The sequence below is a fragment of the Artibeus jamaicensis genome, unplaced genomic scaffold, assembly GCF_021234435.1.
Source record: "Artibeus jamaicensis isolate MK-2021 breed Jamaican fruit bat unplaced genomic scaffold, CSHL_Jam_final scaffold_2693, whole genome shotgun sequence".
Classification (NCBI taxonomy): domain Eukaryota; kingdom Metazoa; phylum Chordata; class Mammalia; order Chiroptera; family Phyllostomidae; genus Artibeus; species Artibeus jamaicensis.
This window is the reverse complement of record NW_026522033.1, coordinates 892,656-917,715: the sequence shown is the minus strand read 5'-3', so window position 1 is coordinate 917,715 and position 25,060 is coordinate 892,656. Positions and strand designations below refer to the sequence as shown.

The 25,060-nt window shown below is 52.8% G+C and overlaps 3 protein-coding genes across 6 annotated transcripts in view; 1 reads left to right on the top strand and 2 right to left on the bottom strand.

Annotated features, from left to right (window-relative positions):
• ZNF628 (zinc finger protein 628) overlaps nt 1–11,161 on the bottom strand; it is a 52,928-nt gene extending 41,767 nt beyond the window's left edge. Inside the window, exons 1-5 of one of the 3 annotated variants that reach the window (XR_008389988.1) lie at nt 11,024–11,161; nt 10,715–10,931; nt 9,418–9,486; nt 7,421–7,522; nt 2,630–2,736 (exon numbers count right to left, since the gene is read on the bottom strand). The gene's annotated coding sequence lies outside the window, so the exon portion shown is untranslated. Of the gene's footprint in view, nt 1–2,629; nt 2,737–6,505; nt 7,157–7,420; nt 7,523–9,417; nt 9,487–10,714; nt 10,932–11,023 lie in introns of those variants that run through there. The other 2 variants (XM_053656714.1, XR_008389989.1) reach the window with 2 other exon arrangements.
• Nucleotides 11,162–11,335: 174 nt separating this feature from the next.
• UBE2S (ubiquitin conjugating enzyme E2 S) lies at nt 11,336–15,987 on the top strand. The gene is made up of 4 exons (XM_037159833.2): nt 11,336–11,889; nt 12,483–12,630; nt 14,080–14,270; nt 15,522–15,987. Exons 1-4 carry the CDS (start codon nt 11,887–11,889, stop codon nt 15,849–15,851), a joined length of 672 nt encoding a protein of 223 aa, XP_037015728.1. The 5' UTR covers nt 11,336–11,886; the 3' UTR covers nt 15,852–15,987.
• Nucleotides 15,988–21,577: 5,590 nt separating this feature from the next.
• Nucleotides 21,578–24,033, bottom strand: RPL28 (ribosomal protein L28). 2 transcript variants are annotated; one of them, XM_037159801.2, is made up of 4 exons: nt 23,932–24,033; nt 23,504–23,592; nt 23,277–23,400; nt 21,578–21,836 (listed from the first exon to the last, which is right to left on the bottom strand). In XM_037159801.2, the coding sequence occupies exons 1-4, from the start codon at nt 24,005–24,007 to the stop codon at nt 21,628–21,630; spliced, it is 498 nt and encodes a 165-aa protein (XP_037015696.1). In that variant the 5' UTR covers nt 24,008–24,033; the 3' UTR covers nt 21,578–21,627. The 2 variants fall into 2 exon arrangements, with proteins under 2 accessions (XP_037015696.1, XP_037015697.1); XM_037159802.2 differs by lacking the exon at nt 23,932–24,033 and adding an exon at nt 23,691–23,877.
• Nucleotides 24,034–25,060: the final 1,027 nt, after the last annotated feature.

The following is a 25,060-nucleotide window of genomic DNA, read 5'->3' as shown; positions in this document are numbered from 1 at the left end:
AGCCAGCTGAGCTGCAAGTTGGTATTTTTGGAATAAACAGATGTTTTCCTGATCCCCAGGCTCAGAGTCACTGGAAGAGATGGGTTTATACCTGTGTGCACTGGGGATACCCTGTGTGGCCAAGGTGGGGGTCAGGCATCCAGATGTCTTCACAGGTGGTCAGGGACGCCTCTGTGCACCCTCCCCCCGCGAGGAGTCAGGCATGGGGCCTGTGGAAGGTGCCTCTAAGTCCTCGGTTTCTTCCTAGGAAAGCCTCTTCCCTCTGAGCCTTTGTTGGCACGTTCTGTTTGCACCTCCTTATATTTGAACTCTCCAGCTGTATGAGTTTTCTGGGGCTGCTGCCACAAAGTGCCACACACCGGGTTGCTGAAGCACAGAAGAGTATTGTCCCCCAGTTCTGGAGGCTGGAAGTCCAAGATCGCAGCGTCACAGGGCTGGTTCCCTCCGAGGCTGACTCATTCCCCTCTTTCCTAGCTTCTGGCAGCGGCTGGCGTTCCTGTACCCGTCACCTTTCCTCTGTCCGCATCTGTCTCTGTGCCCACGCTTCCCTGTTCTATGGGGACACCAGTCATATGGCATTGGGGCCCACCACACTCCATGACTCCATCCAAACTCAACCATCTGGAAAGATCCTATTTTCAAGTAAGGTCACACTCATAGGTCCTGCAGGTCCGACCTTGAACATCTTTTGGGGAGGACACTATTCAACCTACAATGGGGTGTGACAAGGCACAGTCTGTTTCCGCACCAGTTTTTATAACCACCGCTCCATTTTCCCCACCTCTCTCCTCTCACCCACCACACTCGAGTATTTGCACAGTGATGACTGGAGCTGCTCCCTCTTCTCAGCAGGTGCCAGGAAGGCTTGGTTGTAGGAACTGTGGGAGAGCGCTCCCCTACGGGCACCTAGGGATGCCTTTACAAGCTGCAGGCTTTTGTCTTGCAACAGAGCCTTCCTCTGCACGTCCCTCTGGGGGTGGTTTGTGTGTGCAGGGCATTTCCGTTTGGATTTATCCTTAAGAAAACCCCTTCCTCTCTAGTGCATTCAAGGGTTTGCTTTCAACATAGTAGGTTTTACCCTCTATCAGTCAGGGTTCTCCAGAGAACTAGAACCAATAGTGTGTGTGTGTGTGTGTGTGTGTGTGTGTGTGTGTGTGTGTGTGTGTGTGTGTGTGTGTGTGTGTGTGTGTGCGCGCGCGCATGTAGATTCATTTTAAGGAACTGGCCCATGAAATCGCGGGGACTGACTAAATAAACTAGCAGGATCCTGGCTGGTGTAGCTCAGTGGATTGAGCACGGGCCTGTGAAGCAAAGGGTTGCTGGTTCGATTCCCAGTCAGGGCACATGCCTGGTTTGCAGGCCAGGTCCCCAGTGGAAGATGCATGAGAGGCAACCACGCACAGATTTTTCTCTCCCTCTCTTTCTCTTTCCCTCTCTCTAAAAATAAATAAACTCTTTAAAAACAAAAACCCAGCAGGCGGGCAGGCCGGAGACTCAGGCAGGCTTCCATGCTGCAGTGTCTTTTTTTTTTCATGCTGCAGCCTTAAGGCAGAATTCCCTCTTTTTCAAAAAAAACCCTCAGCTTTGGCTCTCAGGTCTTCAACTGATTGAACAATGACCACCACATGCCTTACAATCACACCCTTTACTTGAAGTCAATTGACTGTCACTATTAATCACGGCTACAAAACACCTCCATGGCAACTCCCAAACAGGTGTTTGACCCAACAGCTGGGCACCACCGGCTGGCCAAGTGGACAAAGGAATGCTGACCAGCACACTCCTTGTAGGAAAGTGTGTGGATTGGAGTTGGAGAACGCCTCCTCTCCTTCATGCAGCTGAGTGTTCACCATTGGCTGCATGTCACCCGCTGAGTTTGTTTGCTTGGCTGTAGATTAAAGCGGGGTGGGGTGGGGAGGTGTTCAAGTACTGGTGTTATGATCATCTATAAAATGCCCCCGGACCTGTGTATGAGGGCTGTTTGCACGTTCTTATAAATTGCCTTTTTGTCCACAGGTAACAAGTGAGTAGGGAGAAGAGTGGTGAGTGTGATTCCCTGGGCACTCAGAGATGCTCCTCCTGGGCACGCAGTAGAACTGCATTTCCTTGTTAGATGTGCCTATGGTTGTGCCTCATGCATGAGCAGAAGTGCCTTTCCAGGTGGAAACTTCTAAGAGCCAGTGTGTGGGTCCCACACTGTCCCTCTTCTCCCTGCCATGGTCACTGGCAGTATTTCAGGCGAGGGCTACTCCTGGCAGCCTGGATTCCAGACAGATCAGCCAGGACGCAGGGTAAGGGTAATGCCTTGGCCGACCCTCAGTGGACGTGCAGCATGAGTGGAAAAAACCCTTGTTGCTTTATCAAGCGGTGCTTTGGGCTGTTTGTCACTGCAGGAGAGTGTAGCCTGTTCTGGCTGACACTGTTGCCTGTGGAGAGGCGACCTGGATGGCCCAGGGCTTTCCACTGTATATTCTTTCGTACTTCTGAACTTTTGTTGTATCTTTTTTTAAAATCCTCACCCGAGGACATACTTATTAATTTTAGAGAGGGGGGAAGGGAGGGACACAGAGAGGGAGAGAAACACTGATTGGTTACCTCTCGTTCAAGCCCTGACCAGGAGGGACTGTACCTGCAGTCTCAGCATGTACTCTGACCAGGAAGGGAACTCGTGACCTTTCAGGTTACAGGATGATGCTCCAACCGAGCCACACTGGCCAGGCCACGTTATACCTTTTCCTAAAAAAAAAAAAAGTCTGAATATAAACAGTGCAGGCTTTGACAGCATTCCCATCACTGGGCACATGCCCAGGAGTGAGCACTGACAGTGTGTGTCTCGTTCCTCCCCCACGCAGGGTGACTGGCGTCTCGCTCTGAGTTGGAAGGCCAGGGCTTGAATGTGTGGGTTTTTCATGCAGCATGGCCCTCAAACACTTCACTTCTCTTCAACCAGGAAAAGAGCAACCTGATCCACATATACTGTACTTTGCTTGGATAAGTCAAGGATGAGATGCGACAGAAGCACTTGTGCCTTCGTGACCTAACACTTGCTCGATTTGCAACTCTGCTCTGTGGATAAATACAGCCTCCGAACAGCTATTCTTATCCTGCGTTTGATGGGGCAGGACTGTGAACTTCTGGAATCTGCACCAGATGTTGTGTGCGTGTGCTTTTCTTTCCACTTCTTTTCAACCTTGTTTTTCAAATAATTCCAAACTTGTAAAACAGTTACAGGCAATTTCAAAGAATTCATGTGTAGCTTTTGCCAATTCGCCAGTTGTTAACCTTTCATCGCACTGCTTTTTTGGTTTTCTTTTCATAAAACTATTCTCTTCTTCTTGGAGACATCTGAGAGTAAGTTGCATACATCATGCCCCAGAATACCTAAGAGACATTTCTGCAGAACAAGGACATTCTCTTACACAGCCACAGTACAAAGATCAAAGTCAAGAACTTAACTTTGATGAAGCCCATGTTCGAGGTTCACCCCTTGGCCAGGGGACCAAGAGGGGGCTACTTTCCCCTCTGTCATTAGGAAGTACCTCACCTGGAGATGATCTGATACCAAATAGACCTTGTGTTCCTCCTCAAACATTTGTCTGCTGCTCCCAGCCTCACGGGTGCTTCTCTTGCCTTGAATCAGTTATTATTATGGTGTCTGCCAAATGATTGTTTTCAAACTTCACCATCCCTCTGGCATTTACTGGTTAGCATTTACACACCCTTCTTTGGGGAAAGAGGATCCAATACTTTTGTTAGTGCCTTCGAGACACCAATGAGTCCAACAACAAACTCACCACATTTCCAACGGCTCTAGAGTACTCTACACTTTGTGGACACGGCGTAATTCTTATTCCAGTCCATACCACTAGACAGTTGGATTTTTCTCCCATTCTTCGCTACCACAAACGACCCCTTGAGAATGCCTTTGCACATACCACGTGATGTAGTCACTCTTCCCTAGGATGAGCTCCCAGGAGGTGACCATCTGGGTGAGGGGCTGGGTGCATTTTGAAGACTTTGCTCCACACAGCCAAGCTGCAATCCCAAGAGGTCCACCTATGCGAGAACATCCCTTTGCTCTGACCTCATCAGCATCAGGCATATTCTGCTTAATGCTAATGTGCACCAGAGCTGTTGGTTTTACAGCCATTAAACCTGCCCCGAAGCATGTTTTTATCCAGTGCGAAGCCAGCCCTGCGTTCTAGGGGTTTCAGAGCAGGGATGAGAACCAGACGTTTTGGTACTGGAGCGTCTTTCACTAGGGGGCGCACCTGATCCATTGCACCTCGGAGCTCGATCCTCTGCTCACAGAGCAAAGGACTGAGGTTCTTGTTAATGGCCTGCCACAGCACATGCGGGCAGGCTTACAAACACAAAGGCCACTGAGGGGAAGAGGACCTGTTAGCAACTACAGGTGGTGGACTCAGAAACGAGGTGGGATGCCCAGCCTCCCCGGGGAGAGAGGAAAGGCAAGTGACCGAGGAGGCCCTGTGTCTGTCTATGCCCTGCATGGATTTTGAGGACTGCTAATAAGATTTGGGCTCACTCCTGCGTCTGGAATGACACTGCTGCTTCCTCTGCCGGAAAGACCTTCTCCAGATTCCCACAAAACTTGCTCCCTGGCCTCCTTTACATCTTGATTCACATGTCTCCTCCTTGATGAAAGTCCACCCTGACCACCCATCTACAAACAATCTCCTCCTCCTGAGTCCCCAGACCTCCTGATCCTGCTCTTAAAGATTTTATTTATTTTTAGAGAGAGGAAGAGAAATATTGATTGGCTGCCTCTCGCAGGCCCCCAACCCAGGACCTGGCCTACAACCTAGGCATGTGCTCTGATAGGGAATTTAACCAGTGACCTTTAGGTTTGTGGGATGATGCCCAAACCACTAAGCCACATGTTAGGGATTATTTCACTCTTAGAGAGAGGGTACGGAAGGGGAAAAGATGAAGAGAAACACCCCATGTGTCAGAGAAACATGGATCAGTTGCCTTTCGCATGCTCCAAACTGGAGGCCTGGCCCTCAACCCAGGCATGTGCCCTGATTGGACATTGAACCAGCGACCTTTCGGTTCGCAGGCCGGCACTCAATCCACTGAGCCACACCAGCCAGGACAGTCATTAGCACCCTTTGATGCTCTCCCCTTCTCTCAGCTACTCACCAGCATGTTCCCAGGGTCACACTGGCAGTCCTGTGTTGTGGGCAACCCTGGAAGGTCATGCAAATAAGTAGAACTCTGCCAAGGGCCACTTGGCATAACTGCAAACACGTGCTCTTTGATCCTATGATTTCACTTCTAGGAATTTCTCCTGCAGAAAAGCTCGCAGCTGCACCCAGAGATAAACGTTCATGGATACTCGGCGTAGCTTCTGGCCACAGACGGGACTGGGGGAAACACCATCCGTCGGAGAATGGTAAACAGCCCAGTGTGTTCTTACAGAGGACAAATGCTCAGCCACCCACCTACATGCACGGCCAAGGGAGGACGTGTGGGGACATGGGCTACTGAGTCTGTGTGACCGTCCCAGATGTGTGTGTGACAGGCGAAGGGGGAGAGAGCTACAACTCCAGCTTTTGCTTCTGGCTCTTCAGTAATAGTGGGCCTTTCCCTCCAAGCATGTGTTTCTTTGTAATTTAACACAGATGAGCAGAAGACATGAAGATTAATTTCTAAAGCTGGAATTCCAGCCAGTGGGATAACTGGGGTTTCGTTGTACAAAAGTAAGTTTCTGAGTCACAAATATTCAGCCAAAGGGCACCCCTTCCTTCCCCATCTCACCCCACCCTCAACTCACCCCTGCTGATCCCAGTTTCCCAAACTGACTCAGAAGGCCCACCGCTTGGCCACCTCCTGCACAGTTTTCAGATCTGCCCCCTTCTCTCTGACCACCACGGCCACCACCCTAGCCCAGGCCACAACCAACTCCCTGCTGGATTTTTTTGCTTCCAATCTAGGCCTCCAATTAAGTCTCTGCCCAGCAGCCCAGAGCTGGAGTCTCAATGTGAATACTGAAATTGATCACACACATCCCCAGGTCAGAAATCCTCACTGGCTCCCTGGGGCTCTACCGGGCTCCTCCCCTTGGCCTTCAGACCTTCAGAGCCTGGCCCTCCGTGCCCACCTCTCCTAGCTCAGAACATTCTTCCCTCACATCTCTCTCTTTCCCTAATTCTCTGTCTTTCTTTCAGTCACTCCCATCATAGCATTTTTTTTAATTCTTAAAAAAAAAAAAAAGAAAAAGAAAAAGAACAGCCCTGCTGCGACTCAGTGGATTGAGCGCGGACCTGCAAACCAAAGGGTCGCCAGTTCAATTCCCAGTGAGGGCACATGCCAGGGTTGCGGGCCAGGTCCCCAGTGAGGGGCGCATGAGAGGCAACCACACATTGATGTCTCCCCCTTGCTCCCACCCTTCCCCTTTCTCTACAAATAAATACATAAAATCTTCTTAAAAATCTGTATTGTATTTACATTTAAAAAAACCAACAGGTTTCCTGAGATATAACTCACATGCCATATATACAACTCACCGATTTAAAAGCATGCAATTAAGTGCTTTTCAGTACACTAATAAAGCTGGGCGCCCATCACCACAATCGGTTTCCGGGTATGTTCATAATCTCCCCAACATGTGTACCCATTAACTGTCAGCTCCCAACCCCCCATTTCCCCAGCCCTAGGTCATCACTACTCGTCCTTTCTGTATGGACTTGAGTGTCCTGGACATCTCATAGAAATGGAATTATACCGTCCGTGGCCCTTCATGACTGGCTTCTTTCACTGAGCTTCACGTCTCCGAGGTTCACCTGCACTGTAGCGGGTGCCAGTAATTCATTCCTTCCGATGGCTGTACAGTATTCCACCGTATGGACGTGCTGCAGTTGGTTTATCCACTCGTCAGCTGATGAATACTGCGGTTGTCTCCACCCTTTGGGTGTTGTGCATAGTGCTGCTATGATCGATCATCTGTTTGCGACTCTTTGTGTGGACATGTTTTCTCGTTTCTCTGGGATGCATAGCTAGCAGTGGAACTGCTGGACCACGTGGTAACCCTGACCATTTGAAGAACTTCCAGACTCTTTTCCAAGCCAGCTGTGTGTGAGGGTTCCAGTTTTTCCACATCCTCCCAACACTCATTATATGACTCTTTTTTTTCCTCAAAGATTTTATTTATTTTTAGAGAGATGGGAATGGAAGGAGAAAGAGAGGGAAAAGAAACATCAGCTGGCTGCCTCTCGCACGCCCCCAACTAGAGACATGGTCCACAACCCAGGCATGTGCCCTGACTGGGAATCAAACTGGTGACTTCTTGGTTCACAGGCGGGGGCTCAATCCACTGAACCACACCACCCAAGGCTAGCTCATTATGCGACTTTTTGATCATGGCCCTGCTGGTGGTGGGTGTGTGGTGGGATCTTACCATGGTTTTGATATGCACTTCCCTGCTGGCTGATGGAGCTGAGCATCTTGTCATGGGCTTAATTGGCCACTACTGTATCTTTTACTTTTTCAATGTTTATTGCTTTTAAAGAGAAAGAGGAAGAAGAAAGAGGGGGGAAAGAGAGACAGAAATATCAACATGAGAGAAAAACATCGACTGGTTACCTCCCATACGTGCCGTGACCAGGAATTGAACCTACCACCTAGGTATGTGCTCTGACTGGGAACTGAACCCCCAGCCTTTCAGTGTGCAGGACAATGGTCCAACCAAGAGCCACACTGGCCAGGGCTAGTATATCTTAACTGCCACCTCTCCTTAGGGTGACTGCAACAGCCTCCTCCCTGGCCTCCCCGCCTCTGTTCTCTCTGCCCTTCATTCTCTTCTCCATGCAGCAGTCAGAGTGACCTGGGAAAACCCAAGTCAGACCACAGCACTCCTTTGCTCAAAGCCCCACAGTGACCCCCTGTTCCCTTAGAGAAAAGGCCAGAGTCCTAACCATGGCCTTGAAGGGCCTGCACAATGCCCCCTCCCCAACCCTGACCACAGACATCCCTCTGACCTCATTTCCCCGCACCCTCCCTATCGCTCTCTCTGTTCCAGCCACCATGGCCTCCTTGCAGTTCCTTGGATGGGCGAGGCCTAGGCTCCAGCTGCTCCCCTGCCCAGAATGCTCCTCCTCAGATAAGCAGGTGGCTCACTCACTCTCTTCCTTCTAACCTGGCTACAACTGACACCCGGACCTGGCTTAAAATTCGCCAGGGCATCACACAACCTGGCACACCAAGCCCCTCCCCTGCTCTCCTTTTTTCTTTAACCACAACACTCATTCCCTTCTGACAGACCATGTATTTTACTTACTATATTTTGTTTTTGTGTCTGTCTTCCCCACCACAGCATGCCTGACAAGAGCAAAGATTTTTGTTGACTAACATATCCCCTATGCCCAGAATGGTGCCCAGCACATAGTAGGTGCTCCATAAATACTTGTTCAATCAAAGGACACCTTTGATCTCTCAGGCACTCCGATTGGGGCTGAGGACATGATCCCTGCTCTCCTAGATAGACCTACTCAGGGAGACAGAGACAGACAGTTAAACAAATAGTTACAAATTCTGATGGACCATAAAGACCAAAGAAGGTGAAGTGAACTGAGTGCTGAGGAGTGGAGGACACTACTCTGAGGGGTGACATTTTAAGGTGCGCCTAGACTACAAGGAAGATGGAAGAGGGGGAAGAAAGCTCTCCAGGCACAGGGCACTCGAGTCGGAATGACACAGAGCTTAGCTGACGCCAGGCACAGACACAAAAAGGCCGAAGAGCCTTAAGGAGAGTGTGCTGATGGACCTCACTGAAGTTCGGGATTAGTTCAAAATGATGTGTCGGGGGAGCTCTTGAAAGGTTTTTAGCAGGCCTGGGGCACACTGGGATTTCAGGAGGTGGTAAAGGACAGCCTCCTTAAGGGCCAGCTCCCACCAGTGCCCATTCTATAAACAAAGCCTGATTGGACGGCTGACCCCTCTGTCTGCACATTGTCTCTGGCAGTGGAGCTTAGCTGACTAGGCTGGGAGAGACCAAACACCCAGAAAATCAAAATTGTTTACTGAGCCTTGGCCAGTGTGGCTCATTTGGTTGGAGCATCATCCCTTAACTGATGGCTGTGGGTTCGATTCCTGGTCAGGGCTCATACTTAAGTTGTGGGTTCAACCTCTGGTCAGGGCACACACAGGGGGCATACAGGGCACAGACAATCGATGTTTCTCTTTCTCCCTCCCTTTCTCTCTAAAAACAAGGGGAAAAAATGCCCTCAGGTGAGGGTTTTTACTTTCTCTAGTAAAAACAAAAACAAAACATCTTTACTAGAAAGGTTTGCTGGCCCCAATTTTCAACTGTCCAGGGTACAGGTGATCCCTCTCCCTCACACTATGTCCGGCCTAACACCAATTCCTATTGACTTCACCCAACCCAGTAGTACCCACCTGTCAAAGCCACCAGCATCCCGAGTTGGGCAGCAGCAATCATCTCCTCACTGGCTTCTCTGTTCCTGCCTGCAAGTCACATGGAATCGCACCATCAAAACCTCCATAGCTCCCCAGCACTTGGAAGAAAAGAACACACTGCTGACCACAGCCCGGGTATGTAACATAACCCCGACCCCTCTCACCTCAGTGCCCTCCGCCTGCCCAGCTCACTCTGACCCAGCCTCGCTGGCTTTGTGGTGCTGCCCCCAAACCACCAAGCCCGATCTCTTCTGTGGTCCTTTGCATCTGCTGTTCCCTCTTCTCAAAATGCTTTTCCCATTAATCTTCCTATAGCCCAGGTGGCCAGCCCTTCCTCAGAGAGGCTTTTCCTGACCAGACAACGTCAAGTAGCAGCAACTCCCCATCCTGCAGTTCTACTGCCCTTCCTTGTTTTGTTTTGATTTTTTGTTTTCTTTTGAGAGAGAGAAACATCGATCAGTTGCCTCTCCAACGTGCCCGCACCGGGACTGAACCTGCAATCTAGGCATACACCCCGACCAGAAGCAAACTGGTGACCTTTCGCTTTGCGGGATGATGCCCAACCAACCGAGCCCCATGCGTCAGGGCTTTCAGTCTTTACCACTGACCCACACTTTGGACTACAATTACTTCCTTACTGCCTGGCTCCCGGACCCACACGTAAGCTCCACGAGCAGGAGGGGTCTGTCCTTTTGGCTCTCTGCCATATCCCCATAGCATCCTGCCTCCCACATGGTACGTGCTCAAAAAATAAGTTGATTGAATGAACGTGGCGGCCACAGCGGGAATCATAAAGTAGCCCCAACTGGGTGTGACAGGTCAAGCGCGCAAACTACAACAGGCCTGGCTCACGGCAAGCGTGTGGCACACACCAGACATTATCATCATCACCATCATAGGCTGGTTGGGGGATTTGTGAAATGGGGGTTAGTGAAACCGGCCCCTCTGCTTTGTCCTGCCTGGGGTGGGGGTGGGGATGGGCCAGTCCCCTTGCCAGCCCATCTTCCTTCAGTGTCCTTGTGTGTTAACCGGGCCCGGAACAGCCCGTGCCCAGCAGGATAAGGCTCAAGGCCAGGCCTCCGCGACTCTACTTATCACTGTTACTCTGTAGCTGATTTTGAGCCGCCCTGCCTCCCTGTGCAGAGCTGGCAGCCAAGGGTCTCTTCGGGACAATGGCCATGCTGGACCCGACTTGGCGGAACTGAGAGGCCAGGGACCTGCACTGCGGCCACCACGCTCGGGTGCGACGGTGAGGCCACTGCAGCCCGATTTGTACCTGAGGCCTGGAGGAGCTCCCCTGTCCTGTTAGCTGCGCGTCCATTTCGCAGCCGGGGAAGGTGAGTCCCAGCAGAGGCCCTGAGATTGAAGCGCCCATTTTCCACGTGGGGAAACTGAAGCCCGGGGTTGTGACTGAGGCCTGGCCAGGGTCAGGGGTCACACATCGCAGGGCCGGGCAGTCAGGCCTGCAGAGCCGCACTAACTGGTCTCAGAACCTGCACAACACCGGACACAGGTCACAGGTCATTGCCCACACAAAATGGCGCCTCGAGGAAAAATGAAGATCGATCCCCAGCGCCCACCTTACCCCGCAACCCGCGCTGAGGAGGTGGTGAGGACAGCCCGCGCACAACTCATTTGCATACACAAAAAAATACCAATTTCGTTGGCTGTGAGCCGCTTGGTACGCGCTAGGGAGGGCCCCCATTGGTCTCTCCCTACTCCTTCGGCGCGCTAGCACCGCCTTTTCCTGCAAGGATTGGGCCGTACGAGTGTCGTGACGCCATCCTACGACTGCGCATTCCTATTGGTCTTAGTGCCGTCCATCATCCTTTTAACCCTCCCTAGTCCCGCCTGTCCTCGCTCTCCCCGTACACCCGAGCCGACCGTTAGTCGCGTGCGCGATCTCTTGGGCTTAAGGGCGTGCGCGCGTACGCTGGGGCGTCTCATTCAAACGGGCCAATCAGCAGTCGCATCGCCTCTCGCGTTCTTTTCCTCTCTACTACCTCTTTTCAGCTTCTCTATAGTCCGGGATTCCCATTCCAACCCCTGCGTGCCTACATTGGCAGGCCTGCCGCGCGCCTCCTCCCTAACTTCTCCCGCTTTCGCCCGAAGATTACGAAAAAGGAGCGAGCCCGTCGAACATCAAGGACCCTACGCGCTGACGTCACGGGTCGAGGCGCGACGCTTCAGGGCCGCGAGGGGGCGTCGCCTGCGGGGGGTATAAAAGGGCCACGGTGCGCGCGCGGCGGGCTTAGTGCGGCCGGCACCGGGGTTGTCCGTACCTGTGGGTACTGTGCGCAGTGGGCGTCGCAGGCGGCGGGGAGCAGAGCGGAGCCGCCGGGGCCTAGCCAGGGCCGAAGCGGCAGTAGTTGGGCCCCCCGCCCCGGCCGGCGGCTCAGAGAAGGCAAGAAGGGGGCCGGGGGGACCCGCCCCCGGCCGACCGCAGTTATGGTGAGCTCGGCGGCCAGGCCCGGGAGGGGCGGTGGGAGGCCCCTTGGAGGAGTAGGCGGGGTTTCGGGAGCTTGTTCGGACGATCTGGGGGGTTGGCGGGCCCGCCTGGGGGTCCTGGGCTAGGAGTGGGCTCACAGGCCTTTCTGTAGGCGGAGCAGGAACCTAGGTGGCCCGCAGGTTCCTTGGAGGAGGCCCGGCTGAGTTCCGGGGCGAATAGAAAGATGGGGCGGGGAGGCTGTCCCGGTTTTGTGTCCCGCCCGTGTGTTTTCCAAGATTAGGTGGGGAATGGGACAAGGGTGCACGTCAGCGTACCCAGAATCATTGGCGGCCCATTCGGGGCTACGAGCGGGCTTTGGGGGTTCCTGGAGAGTGTGAAGCCATCCGCAAGTTCCGTCGGAGAACCGCCATTATTTCTGGTGGGTTTCTCGGCCTCGGACGGCGGTCTGCAGCCTGCAGCATCCTGGATGGGGGTCTGCAAACCCAGGAGTGGTTCACAGCGCGGGACATCAAGGTCAAGACTAGAGCAACCACAGCATCTTGCAGAGAGTCTCAGGTCTGCCAGCCACTCACCCCTTCCTCTTGTGTGTGCCCAGAACTCCAATGTGGAGAACCTTCCCCCCCACATCATCCGCCTGGTGTATAAAGAGGTGACGACGCTGACCACGGACCCGCCTGATGGCATCAAGGTTTTTCCCAATGAAGAGGACCTCACCGACCTGCAGGTCACCATCGAGGGCCCTGGTGAGTGTGGGAATGGAACACGGAGGAGCGAGCACATGCACCTCCTAGACTCCTCAACTTTAAGACAAGAGTAGGAAGGTCCCATTATATACTGGACTTTGCCAACTGCAGGGAACACAACAGTAGACAGGACTGGCACACCTCTTACTCTGCAGGTGCTCAGTCTGCAGGACAGCACCCCACAAATGACAGAATTGTGGACTTTTCTATAAGTGTAGTGAGACAGTGCTGGTCACCCTGGGAGCATTTAATGGGTACCTTACCTGGGGTTGGGGTGAGGCTGTCAGACACAGGTTCCCTCAGACCTGGAGGGTGGGTAGGAGTTCAGCGGGAATGGGAAGAGGGTGCCAGGTGGTGCGAGCAGCATCAGCAGTCCAGAGGGTGGGCCTGGCTGGCAACCTCAGACTGTCCCGCTGTCCGGGTCAGGGACACAAACTGGGGGAGGTAACAGTAGTAAGCCAGTGACTACGGCAGTGGTTTCATTGTACAGTGACTTGACACGTTGTCTCAGGTGCAGTATGTTTCTGTCACTAGCTGACCTTTTACAGAGTAAGCCAAGATGTTACAAGTGTGTGGTGACAGACCCAGTCAGGAATCGGGACAATAGGGAAGGGGGACAGGTGGACTTGCTGTGGTGGTGGCAGTTAAGATAATTCACTGCTGCGTGAGGGGTGGTGAGAGCTTTGTAGGAACAGAATCCATGAAGCTTTCAGGAAGCAGGTCCCTTAGGGCTTGTAAACCTCTGAAGGGAGTTTGGAAAGGAAGCTGTTGGTGGGTTTAAAGCAGTGTGATGGTCCTTGCAGAACTCACTTTGACTTGAGTGGCGGTGGGAGGTGGGGGGTGATAGAAGCTGGAGGCCAGGCAACTGCTGCTGGCAGCAGGTGAGTGGCGTGGTGTTTTGGCTGGACTGGGAGGTAGGGACGAGGGAGGAGTGGGCCTGAAGGTTAGCTGCCCAGGCTGCCTGTGGGTCAGATGTTGGCACTGGGGCATGAGGAGTGGCCATGAGTCTCAAAAACCCATAGCTTTTTGACTAAGAACCGTTGACTGAGGTGGGCAAGACAATGGAATTGACAGAGCTGTCCTGTCGCCGTTTGCCACAAGGCTTCCAGGAGGACAAGTGGGTGCAAGTGACTGTGCCTCTTGCAAATAAATGCTGCTGGGGCCTTCACTTGGGAGAGAAGAGGCATTCGTGGGTGGAGACTGGGACTCGGTGTCTGTAGAAGTAGGCCACAGTCAGGGGGCTAACTCTGACGGGGGTGGTTGCTGGTGCCTGCAGGCCCTGGGAACCTAGCCCTGTTCTGCTCTCCCAGAGTTTGGAGTCAAAGAGGAGGAGGCAGCAGGGCCCTTGCCTCCCAGCCAGTGCATGGAGACAGGCTTTTGGCGTTTTGTCGGGTGCTTGGGAGATCTGCGCCTGCGCCTCCTGACCTGGTTTCTTCCCTACACTTCCAGAGGGGACCCCCTACGCCGGAGGCCTGTTCCGCATGAAACTCCTGCTGGGGAAGGACTTTCCTGCCTCCCCGCCCAAGGGCTACTTCCTGACCAAGATCTTCCACCCAAATGTGGGTGCCAATGGCGAGATCTGCGTCAACGTGCTCAAGAGGGACTGGACGGCTGAGCTGGGCATCCGGCATGTGCTGCTGGTGAGCTCTGGGGTGGCCGGGGCCTGGACACCCCCGTGATGTCCAAACACTTTTTTAAAAATCAACTCTGAGATAGTTGGGGGTTTTGATGTGAAAAGCAGGTGTCCAGCTTTTCAGGGAAATTCTGGGAGACTTGGCAATGCTGGATGGGACCCAGTACGCCAAGTTCAGGGGTGCAGGTTGTTCAGTGCCTGGGGCAGGCACCTTTGCTCTGGAACAGGTGGTGGAGGAGCAGACCAAAACGTTTTGTTCTGCTCTGAAGTACACGGTTGCCTGGTTTCTCAGTAGTCAGTGTGTGCAGCTCTCACCCTGTAACTCCAGACCGTCTCCATAACTATTGTTTCTCAGCCAGGTGTGACATGACCCCACCTGGGGTGTTTTAATTGCTGAGTCTAGTGGGGGACAGCAGGGGTCCTGCAGGGCAGGGTGGCCCCCACGGACAAGGACCAGCCCTGCCAGTCAGGCTGAGATGGAGGCCACCTAGAGCATTTAGGTCCCCGCTGCCCTTTCCCCCTCTTTCAAAGTGTAAGAAATTTTTTTGGAAACTGAATTTTTAATGAGCCTCTGGAGCAGGTGGTTGGGAGGACAGGGAATTGGGGTTTCCTGGGGGGCATGGAGGGAGGAGGATTGAGCTCCAAGGTAAACAGATCTCCAGCCCTTTTCCTCCTATCCCTAGAGTATCAGTGGTGGCTGCCAGGGGACACCCACAGTGGAGACAAGTTCACAGAGTATCATGATGATCTTCAGGGCCATGGTGCCCTGCCTGTATCAGGCGTGGCCATGAGGGAGCCCAAGAAGGGCCCATGGGGGGGTTGCAGTAGTGACAGTTAAGGTCGATCCTGGTCCCCGATCATCTGTAATGATGTCTGTTGGGCCAGGGTGCTGCCACCATTTACAAGCCAGACAGGTCATGTCACCTGCTCAAGGCCAGGCACGGTCTGGGTTGTTGAGGGTTCCCTTTAAGCACGGAGGTGGAGGCAGGGCCACTTTACATCCTGGTGCCTTTCTCGGGTGTGGTTCCAGCCCAGCCAGAGTCTGTGGCTCTGCTCCTGGGATTCCTGTTAAAGCCAGGGACAGCTCTGGGTTCACGTGTCTTTCTGTGGTTTTGTAAAAGGAGCTTGGAGTCCAGCAGGCCCAGGTGAGAGTCCTCAGTTGTTCCCCTCATCTCCTTAGTTACCTTGGGGCAGTCCCTCCCCTTGATCACTGGTCTTGTGGGGCTCTTTTCAGCTGATCCTGGGCTCTCTCCCACAGACCATCAAGTGCCTGCTGATCCACCCCAACCCTGAGTCCGCCCTCAACGAGGAGGCGGGTCGCCTGCTCTTGGAGAACTACGAGGAATATGCGGCCCGCGCCCGCCTGCTCACAGAGATCCACGGAGGTGCCGGCGGACCCAGCAGCGGGAGGCCTGAGGCCAGCCGGTCCCTGGCGAGTGCAGCTTCGGCCTCCTCCACCGACCCCCTGACCCCGGGGGGTCCCGGAGGGGCTGAGGGGCCCATGGCCAAGAAGCATGCAGGCGAGCGGGACAAGAAGCTGGCGGCCAAGAAGAAGACGGACAAGAAGCGGGCTCTGCGGCGGCTGTAGTGGGTGCTTCCCTCCCCACACCTGCCTGACCCTCAACTCTGTCTCTAAGTTATTTAAGTTATGGCTGGGGTGGGGGAGGGCATGGGGCACTGGGACCTGGATTTGTTTTTCTAAATAAAGTTGGAAAAGCAAGCAACTGCTGTGCCTCTTAGTGTCCCAGGACCAGCCTCTGCTGTGGGGAGCGCACAGCAGGTGGCACATGGCCCACCGCAGTGGGTCCCTCAGCCCAGCTGGCCTCCTGGTTGAGCTCTGGGACCACCTCTGTGTATGGTCTCAGATTTCCCATCTAAAACGGAGTGAGGGGAGGGGCCCAGAGCCTGCCTGGCCAGGTGACAGGTGTGAGGTGCCTTGCTCTCATCCCTGAAAAGGCATGTCCATCTGTCCTTGAGTGAAGTCCCGTCCCCTCACAACACCAGATCCAGCCCCGGCTTTAAAATCTGTCTGGGTAACAGCGTGTTCCCAATTGTGACAAATCACCGAGCCAAGCCCAGTACAACCAACACTCCTCCCACTTTCCATGGTCAGAATCCCTGGCGTGGTGAGCTGACTACTTGGCTGGGTTTCACGTTGAAGTTGAGGTATCTGCCTGCCACGTTACTTTCTCATGTCCTCTTCTAGGTCGTGGTGGATTGCAGCTCTGGGGGCTGTCCTCAACTAGAAGCTGTCATGGTCCTTGCCCCTCAAGCCCCAAATGCCCACCTTCAGAGCCCAGTCCTTTGAAGGGCTCAGCTGATTTGATGTGCTCTTGATTAGCGAAGTGATGATGTGATTGTGGGAACACACCCTAACGTTTTCACAGGTTCTGCCCCCACTCCAAGGAAGGGTGTGGGAACTGGGGCAACAGGCAGGTTAGTTTTGTACAGAGCAGGCCATAGACAGGAGGCCAAGGTAAGGCCAGCTGGCTTTGCCACAGTTTCTCCCCCATTGACTTTCCCTGTGCTGGGTCCCCAGGATACAGTGTCAAAAAGGACCATGTAATGAGGAAAAAGGATCTACATAAAGACTTGGACATGAATTTTTACAGTTGCTACCTTTGTAACAGGCAAAAACCAGAAATGACCTACATGTTCACCAGGTGAAGGAGTAAAGGAATTGGGGTGAACTCGTACAAGGAGCTATTACTCAGCAAAATACCAATACACAAAACAACCTGGATGAATCTCAGAAATACTACATGCTGAATAAAGCCTTATACAGAAGTGTGCAAAATGTTTGATCCTATTTGCATGAAGTTCTGGAACAGGCCAAACCAATCACTTCACAGCTGAATGCACACAGCTGGCAGCCTGGCATCGGGGAGGACAAAGTGAACAGAGCCATGGGGGAAGTTTTTGAGTGATGAGCACATTCCAGGCCTTGATTCTTACAGTCACATGGGTGCACAAATTTGTCAAAACTTAACCAAACCATACTTAAAAAGCTGGATTTTACTTTGTGTAAAGCATATTTCAAGTCCATTTTCACTTTAAAAAATTTTATTTAGTTATTTTTCAAGTACAGTTTTTTGTCTATTTCTCCCATCCCAGCCTCCCCCCCCCCTTGCTCCCCACCTCCCTCCCATTTCCACCCCCCTTAGTTCTCGTCCCTGTGTCCTACCTATTTGTTCCTCCAAACTCAAGTCCATTTTTTAAAAAATCGAACTGTTTTTCTAAAGTAGAATGAAAGGCAAATCAGTGGGACAAGAGATTTGCAAGTCATATAATCGAAAAGGACAAATACATTTCAGAAAAAAAAAGGCACCCCTGGCTTGTGTGGCTCAGTGGATTTGAGTGCCTGTCTGGGAACCAAAGGGTCTCTGGTTCAATTCCCAGTAGGACATATGCCTGGGTTACAGGCTAGGTCCCCAGCTGAGGACACTCAAGAAGCAACCACACATTGATGTGTCTCTCCCTCTTTCCCTCCCTCCCTTCCCCTCTCTAAAAATAAAGAAATAAAATCTTTAAAAAAAACAAAAGTATAGGGAGAGGCCAAAGAACTTACACGCAGGACTCAGGGACATGAACTAAATAAAGTGTGTGTGGGGGGGTGGATATTGCTGGAGGGAAGGGCAGAAGGGGGGGGCAAAGGGAAAAAATTGGGATAACTGTAACAACATAATCAATAAAATATACTTTAAAAAAAAGAAAAACAGCCCTGGTGTAGCTCAGTGGATTGAGCACGAGCCTGAGAACCAAACTACTGTGGGTCGATTCTGTCAGGGCACATGCCTGGGTTGCAGGCCAGTTCCCAGCAAAGGACCCATGAGAGGCAACCATATGTTGCTATTTCTCTCCCTCTCTCCTTCCCTTCTCCTCTAAAGATAAATAAAATCTTCATAATCAAAAAAGAAAAAGAAAAGAAAACCACCAGCCCTGGCTGGGGTGGCTCAGTGGATTGAGCGCTAGCCTGCAAACCAAAGTGTCATTGGCTTGATTCCCAGTCAGGACGCACTGGGTTGAGGTGCCCAGTAGGGGGAACATGAGGGGCCACCACACACTGATGTTTCTCTCCCTCTTTCTTCCTTCCCCTAAAAATAAATTGTTTAAAATCTTTTTTAAAAAGCACGCTACAAATCAGTAAGAAAAGGCACAATAGTGGGCAAAAGCACTTGTAATCCAAACAACTACCAAACACATGAAAAGGTACTCACCCTCGTTAGCTACTAGGAAAAGGCAACATCAGCTAAAGGAAACACAACAAACAGTTCTAAAGTCTGACAATACTAAGTGTTGACGCAGGTGTAAAGCTATAGACATTCATCCACTCCTGATGGGGGCATGAAATGTTTGTGGTCCAGCTGCGAAGGCACACACACCTTATTACTCAGCACCCTTGCACATAACACCAACAGGCTTTAAACAACACTTGCCCTAACTGTAAACAAGTATAAACATACTTACATACAACACAAATAATGTGCTACTCACTACTAGCAATGAGAATCACAAAGTCATGACCAGCCAAACAAGTCACAGAAGAGACTGACAGTTTGAGCACCTTCATACCTGATTCCAAAGCAGGCAAAACAGGAGAGGTGGTACTAAACACATCTGTAGGTGGTAAAACTTTAAAAGCAACGTTTCCACAAAGCTTGGGATTCTGGGCCTCTCCAGCCAGCAAGCAGCTCAGGAAAGCTTCTGAGAGGCTGTCATCTTCTGTTGCTTTACCCAGGTGATGCTTACCTGAGTGCTTGCTTTACAGTTACGTTAAGTGTATACATATGGTTTGTGCACTGTTCTGTATTCCACTGTATTTCAGAATTTTAAAAATATGACATTCGTGGGGGGGGAGCCACATGCAAACAGTATATATAAGCTGTTTCTGTTCAATTTTTAAATTAAAAAAAAATAGGATGCACATGTCTTTAATTGCATATGTATGTAATGCCTCTAGGACGTCACATTAGAACCTGCAAATATGCCTCAAGGAAGGAGGGCCAGGAATACCTTGTGAATGGCACCCACACTAAAAGCAAAGGCATTTTTTAAAATTTAAAGATAACGCAAGTTTCTATAAAGAAACAGCTCTCTCTCAGTCCTTGCTTCCCTACACCTATTTCTCTTCATTGGGACAATGTCCCTACATGTTTGTGTATTTTCCTGGGGAAACTCGAGCAAATTTAAGCATCTATTCTCTAAGCCACTGGCAGGGCCCTCTCTACAGAGCATGTCACACCTGCTCTGTCGACTTAATAGCCAGTGTGGAAGTCTGTCCTCTCAGCAATACAGCCCTCTTCCATATCACAGCCACCCTGAGTAGTGCATGCAGACTGACCACGCAGGAACATGTAACCTTTGCCAGTGCCAATGCCCTGGGTGTCTGGGTGAAAGGTGAGGGGAGGCAGGCCTTATCGGCACTGCCAGGGGTGTCAGTTTAAGGTACTGGAACTGCAGGAGGCTTCTGAGCAAGGGTGGAGGCCCAGGCGAGACCAAGGGTTTGGCTAACAGTGGTGAGGGTCACGTCCATTAACCTGGGGAAGGATGGAGGGGTTGGAGGTAGATGTCAGGAGCTCTGCATCTGAGTATAGAGGGGGCCCCAGCAGGGGTCCTTCCAGAGATCCTTTGCCCTTTGACCACAAAGCCATAAAGTGGACACAGGAAGCAGCATTCTCATGTATGCACAGGGTTCCCAGAAGGATAGGGACAGGGGGTCCCCTCGATGTTAGATCCTTGGCGCAGCGGCCGGCACACAGTAGGTATGCAGGAAGCATGTCAAGACCTATAATGTCAGTGACCTTCCCTCCATGAGCCTGTTTCTACATCCATGAAGCCAGATGCTTCATGGGCTGTCTGCAGTGCTTAGATGAGAAATGGCCACTCCACACGTGTACACACACACACACACACATATATATACATGTTATGTCCACACACACACATCAGGCACAGACAGAACACACAAGGTCCAGCTTCTCACAGTGCTCATGTTCTCCAGTATTTAAGTACTGAGCACTCACTACATGCAGGCTGTCCTCAGCCTGTGTGTTCATTAACCACACACAGATGAATTTTGACAACAGATGCACAGAGAGGTCTAGTTACTTGCCCAAGGCCACACAGCTGGTGGCCCCGGGTGGTTAACCATCTGTTACCACAGGTTATAACAAAATGGGTCAAGGATGGAGAAGACCTGAGACAACTGTGAAACCCTGAACAAGAGGCAGCCTCTGGAAATGGGAATGTGAGAGGCTGCAGGGCAGAGTGGAGCTCAGAAGAGCTCTCGGGTGGGGCTGGAGAGTCAGGGCCTAGCCCTGCAGGGCCCGCCGGCAGTGGAGTGGCGGGTTGCCCAGGGCCTTCTGCAGAGAGCTCAGGGAGCAGGTGAGAAGCCTGTGGTCGGATGGAAGTGCTCCCACTCCCAGTGTAGGAGGAGATGTTAAGATGGCAGGCCAGACCCTTAGACAAAACAGCCTGTTGAAAGACATGGCAGGTGGTTCGCGGGAAGCCTGGGGCTGCCACCTCCCTGATGGGTGGCTTCCATCGGACAGGTAGAGAGATCCAGAACCAGCAGCCATGGCACAACGGGGCCTCTGAAGTCCTAGCACATTGCTCACTTCACTCCTGTGGGGCTCTTGGAGGGACTTGCTACCTGCCCCGGGACTGCAAAAAGGAGGGCCACCCTGTGCCCAGCGGACTGGAAAAGGGCCACTTCCCTCCTGAGGGACAGCAAGCCCTCTCCCCAAGTCCCCATCAGGAGTGCCTAGAGGTAGGGCCCACAGACTATGAAGACCCGGATGGTAAACATGTCCCCCTTCACAAGCCAGACCTGGCTGGAACAGAGGCGCAGATGGGCGGGTTCAGCCCACACCCAGTGTGCTGACCTCAGCCTGGAGGCCCAACCCTTGGGAAATTCAGACTCTAAATGTTCATGGATCAAAAATTGTCATTTAAGGTCTTGAAGCTGCCCTGTTCCTGCAGGGCGAAATTACAAGGATTCCAGAGGAGTTTGCTGGTTTTATTTGTACTTTCTAATGTCTCACCAAAGTCATCTCTGATGTGCTGAACATATAGGACTTCCCACCAACCCGCAGCACCCCCCCAAGTGGGGACGCTGGACCAAACCCCACAGTGGGACTGGGCCCCTCCACCTGGGCCTGATCCCTCCAGTCCCAGCACACTGACCTGTTCGGTACCAGTGAGTGTGGGTGCCCTCCGGGGATAAGCTGACGGTTCTAGCAAAATGGGATGGGGACAGGGACACACACACACACAGCTGAAGGGTCAGAGTCACACAAGGCCTGGGAGAGGCAGTTGAAGAAGGTTGGCTGATACCTTTATTGCTTTGGGGAAGAAGGGGGTGCTCAGGAGCTCTTGGTCGGGCGGGCCCGCTTCCTCTTCACCATCACGGGCTTCTGGCTGCGCAGGATGGCGCTGGCCCTGCGTATGGCGGCCATGCGCAGGTCTGGTCGGTACTTGTTCTTGCGGATCATGTGCCGGATGCTGCTAAGGGTGGCCCGGGCGTTCTTGTTGATGGTGGTCCGCACATAGGAGGTGGCCGGCTTTCGTTGGCCTGGTGAGGGAGAAGAGGGCCAAGGGGTCAGTTGGGTATCCTCCATCTTTAATGCACCTTGCAGGTGTGAGGGGACATTGCACCCAGAGAACCCGAGTCATGGTTGTAAGCTTGGGTGAGCAGGCAGCCCCGTCTCCAAACACGAGTTACGGGACACTCACAGTGACCACCCAGGCCAGGCCATAGGCACTATACAGGCGTCTCCTCAGCACTGTGTCCCAAACAGCACTCACCATCATCTCACTGTACAGAAATTCGAGCAGACACAATGGACAAGGACCTCTGTCCAAAGCCTCACATACACACAGAGACGTCACAGGCTGCCTGATTCCAGGCAGAGGGAGGTGAGGCGGGTACTGGCCAGACAGCCATCAATCCCGGCACTGTGGCTGCCCCCACCAGGCCCCTGGTACCCACCCACTGTGAACAGGGTCTGAAACACCAAGCCGAGGCCTGGCCCCAATGGTGGGGTAACAGGGAGCCACAAGGGAGCAGGGGTGAGGAGAAGCCTTGGTGTACAGGTGGAGTCTGACTCCACTGCCCAGAATTCCGCCAAACACCCCTCCCCACACTAAGGCTACGGCTGCGTCACTGACCCAGAGCAGAGCCCACTTTAACGCCTCTCATCAGTCTGGTTCCCAACAGCCTGGAAAAGGCTACTCAGTCATCCAAGAAGGAAGTTTTCAAGACCCTACACACCAGAACGAGGAGTGTGCACGGACTCTTGAGCAGCCCGCTGGCCACGTGACCGGGTGCTCTTGGGCTGCGTTCCCAAGAAGGGTAACCCCCTCCCACAAGCAGGAGACACTGGGATCAGGAGCGGGCAGGCCATGCATGATGCCGCACCTGACCCCTATCAGAAGCTCCTCCTAATCAGGGTCCTGGGAAAAATTCACTTCCCTCTTAAGAACCTCAGCCAAAATAAGAAGTAGTGGAGATATAACACATGACTCAGAAAAGCCCCCAGACACTAAAAAGGCCCTGTCCATGCTTAAGGGTGCAGTTTATGGGGGTGGAGGCTCTGCTTGAGCCCACACAGCAGAATCGGGGTCAAACTGCTGCTTCTGACCCAGCCTGTCACTTCCTGCAAGTAGAAGGCAGGGGGAGGCTCATCTATGTTGCTTAAATTTTCCCATGAGCAGCAAGGTGGAGACATCCACCTCTACCTGGGCTGTCTGAAGGGTTTAATTTGAAACCACGGGATTATGTAACCCTGTGGTTTAATCCAAAACACCGTCCCCAGAACATACAGTTCGGTTCTTACTAAAAAGACCCAGCCACTTCACAGATGGTGGAGTGGCTAAGGCAAGTCAGCTTCCCAGAAAAACACCCTGACTCTATAGGAATGCCCGATTGAGAGGCAGAATTACTCTTGTTCCCATCAGTGAAAAACCACAGTTCCCCGTCCCCCATGGGGGCCATGCCAGGGGAAACGCTCACCAGATCTCCGCTTCATCACGACCACCACACCTTTGCCATCGGCCGCTGGCTCCACGCCCACCGTCTTGCGGTGAATCAGCCCGTTGTAGCGAAAGGAGTTGCGAGCCTTAAGATTATTGGGTTCCTGAAAGGGAAGATACATAGGAATCGTAAAGAATGAGAGAGGATATGGAGACCGCGAAGGCGCCCCCCGCCGACGCGGACCCAGACGTCCAGGCCCCACTTACGGTGCTGTACGTCTGCTTGTTCCTTTTGATCAGGAAACTGGAGCAGTTCCGGATGACCATCCATTGCAGGTGGGCAGACATGTTTGGAGCTGCGGGGAAAGAGGACCGGGAAGATGTCAAAGGGAGCCACGGGACGACGCCGGTCCCCGGAACCCCACCAGGACAGAGGGAAGGTATGAGTAGGAACCTGGTCAATGCGGGCAACGTGAGGGCAGACAACACCGAGGAATGTGCCAGGCGGGGCTAGGCGACCTAAGAAGGCGGCGGGGCTGAACTGCGGGTTCTACAGCGCCTTCGGGCGGCAGGGCTGGAGCCAGCCAAGGACGCGAGGGACACAAGGGACGCAAAGAGAAAGCCCGACAGGGGGAAAAAATTGGATTGCGGGAATAAGACGCGGCCACGCGGACGGGCGGAAGGCCTCTCCTCACCTCCTTTCGCTGCTGCAGCCGGAGACGGAAAGAGGCACATAGGAGGCGGGGCGACGCCTTTAATAGCGACACGCATTTCCGCTTCCTCTCTGGGCTCCCGAGCGCCGTGTCTAAATTCCCGCCTCCAGGGCGGCTCGGCAACGTTCGGCTATTTCCGCCATGCCATCTCACTACACTCGGAACCCTTCGGATTTCTTCGGCTAGAGACTCCCGGGCGTGTTCTCTGACGAGGAGCAACTCCTGGCACTTCGAGTGTTTCGGAAACGGCAGCTGGGCTTCCGAATGGATAGAGGTCGAGAGATCCCCTCAGTCCCTTTTTCCAACGGCCTCTCCCTAAAATTGCTCACCCAGTGAGCACAGAATGAGCGCTCAATACACATTTGTTTTAGGATTTGTGGTTTATGAATGACCAGATGAGAGCGTGAACTACCTAAGCATTTAAGCCTAGCCCCGGAGTCTCAGTACTTCCGGTCTTCTTCGTAAGCCCCCGGCTATTGTCGTGGAAGGCTCGCTCGGGTATTTTCGGAACTCTCCGGAAATGCTCTTCGGAGAAGGGAGCCTCCTTTCTTTATTGGCCCATACCCGGACCTGCTCGGCCACGCTGGGTCCCACTTGGCCACATTCGGAACCCTTCGGAATCCCGGCAGCATCCCCTAAGTTCCGGGTCCTCTTAAAATAAACTGTTGAAGTGTCGGGTTGAGAGAGAAGCTAGACCTTACTTCTCGCAGACTGCCCCACCCAGGGGAGCGTGGATTTCCTCTGTGGGCGAGTCAATTGGAAGAAAAGAGACGTTCCTGGGAAAGCCTTTGTTTCGTTCCTTTAGGGGTCCCATACCCGTTCGCTCAGCCCCCTTGAGTCCGCTATGTCCCACCCGTTAAACTTCCTGCAAGTCTGTTTTCCATTTATTTCTACCCTGTGTATTTTCTGAATCACCTTTAAGGGGCAGGCGCCTTGCCTGATGTTACCCGAGTCCTCAGCCTCACCAGCACAGGACCCGGCGAGACGCCTACGGAACAAAAGCAAATGACAATGCCTTAGGTCGCCTCCATCAAAGCTCCATGAATCTGACGGTGGGGTCAGAGTCCTGTGAAGGGTCCACCTTTGTGCCTTCCGTACATTGACTAGGACG

Coding starts and splice junctions, on each gene's coding strand:
- UBE2S (XM_037159833.2), top strand. Junction 12,631..14,079: donor GGTCACCATCGAGGGCCCTG/GTGAGTGTGGGA, acceptor CTACACTTCCAG/AGGGGACCCCCTACGCCGGA. Junction 14,271..15,521: donor GCATCCGGCATGTGCTGCTG/GTGAGCTCTGGG, acceptor TCTCTCCCACAG/ACCATCAAGTGCCTGCTGAT.
- RPL28 (XM_037159801.2), bottom strand. CDS start 24,007: ATGCGTGTCGCTATTAAAGGCGTCGCCCCGCCTCCTATGTGCCTCTTT. Junction 23,593..23,931: donor GGCTGCAGCAGCGAAAGGAG/GTGAGGAGAGGC, acceptor CTTTCCCCGCAG/CTCCAAACATGTCTGCCCAC. Junction 23,401..23,503: donor ACAAGCAGACGTACAGCACC/GTAAGTGGGGCC, acceptor CTTCCCTTTCAG/GAACCCAATAATCTTAAGGC.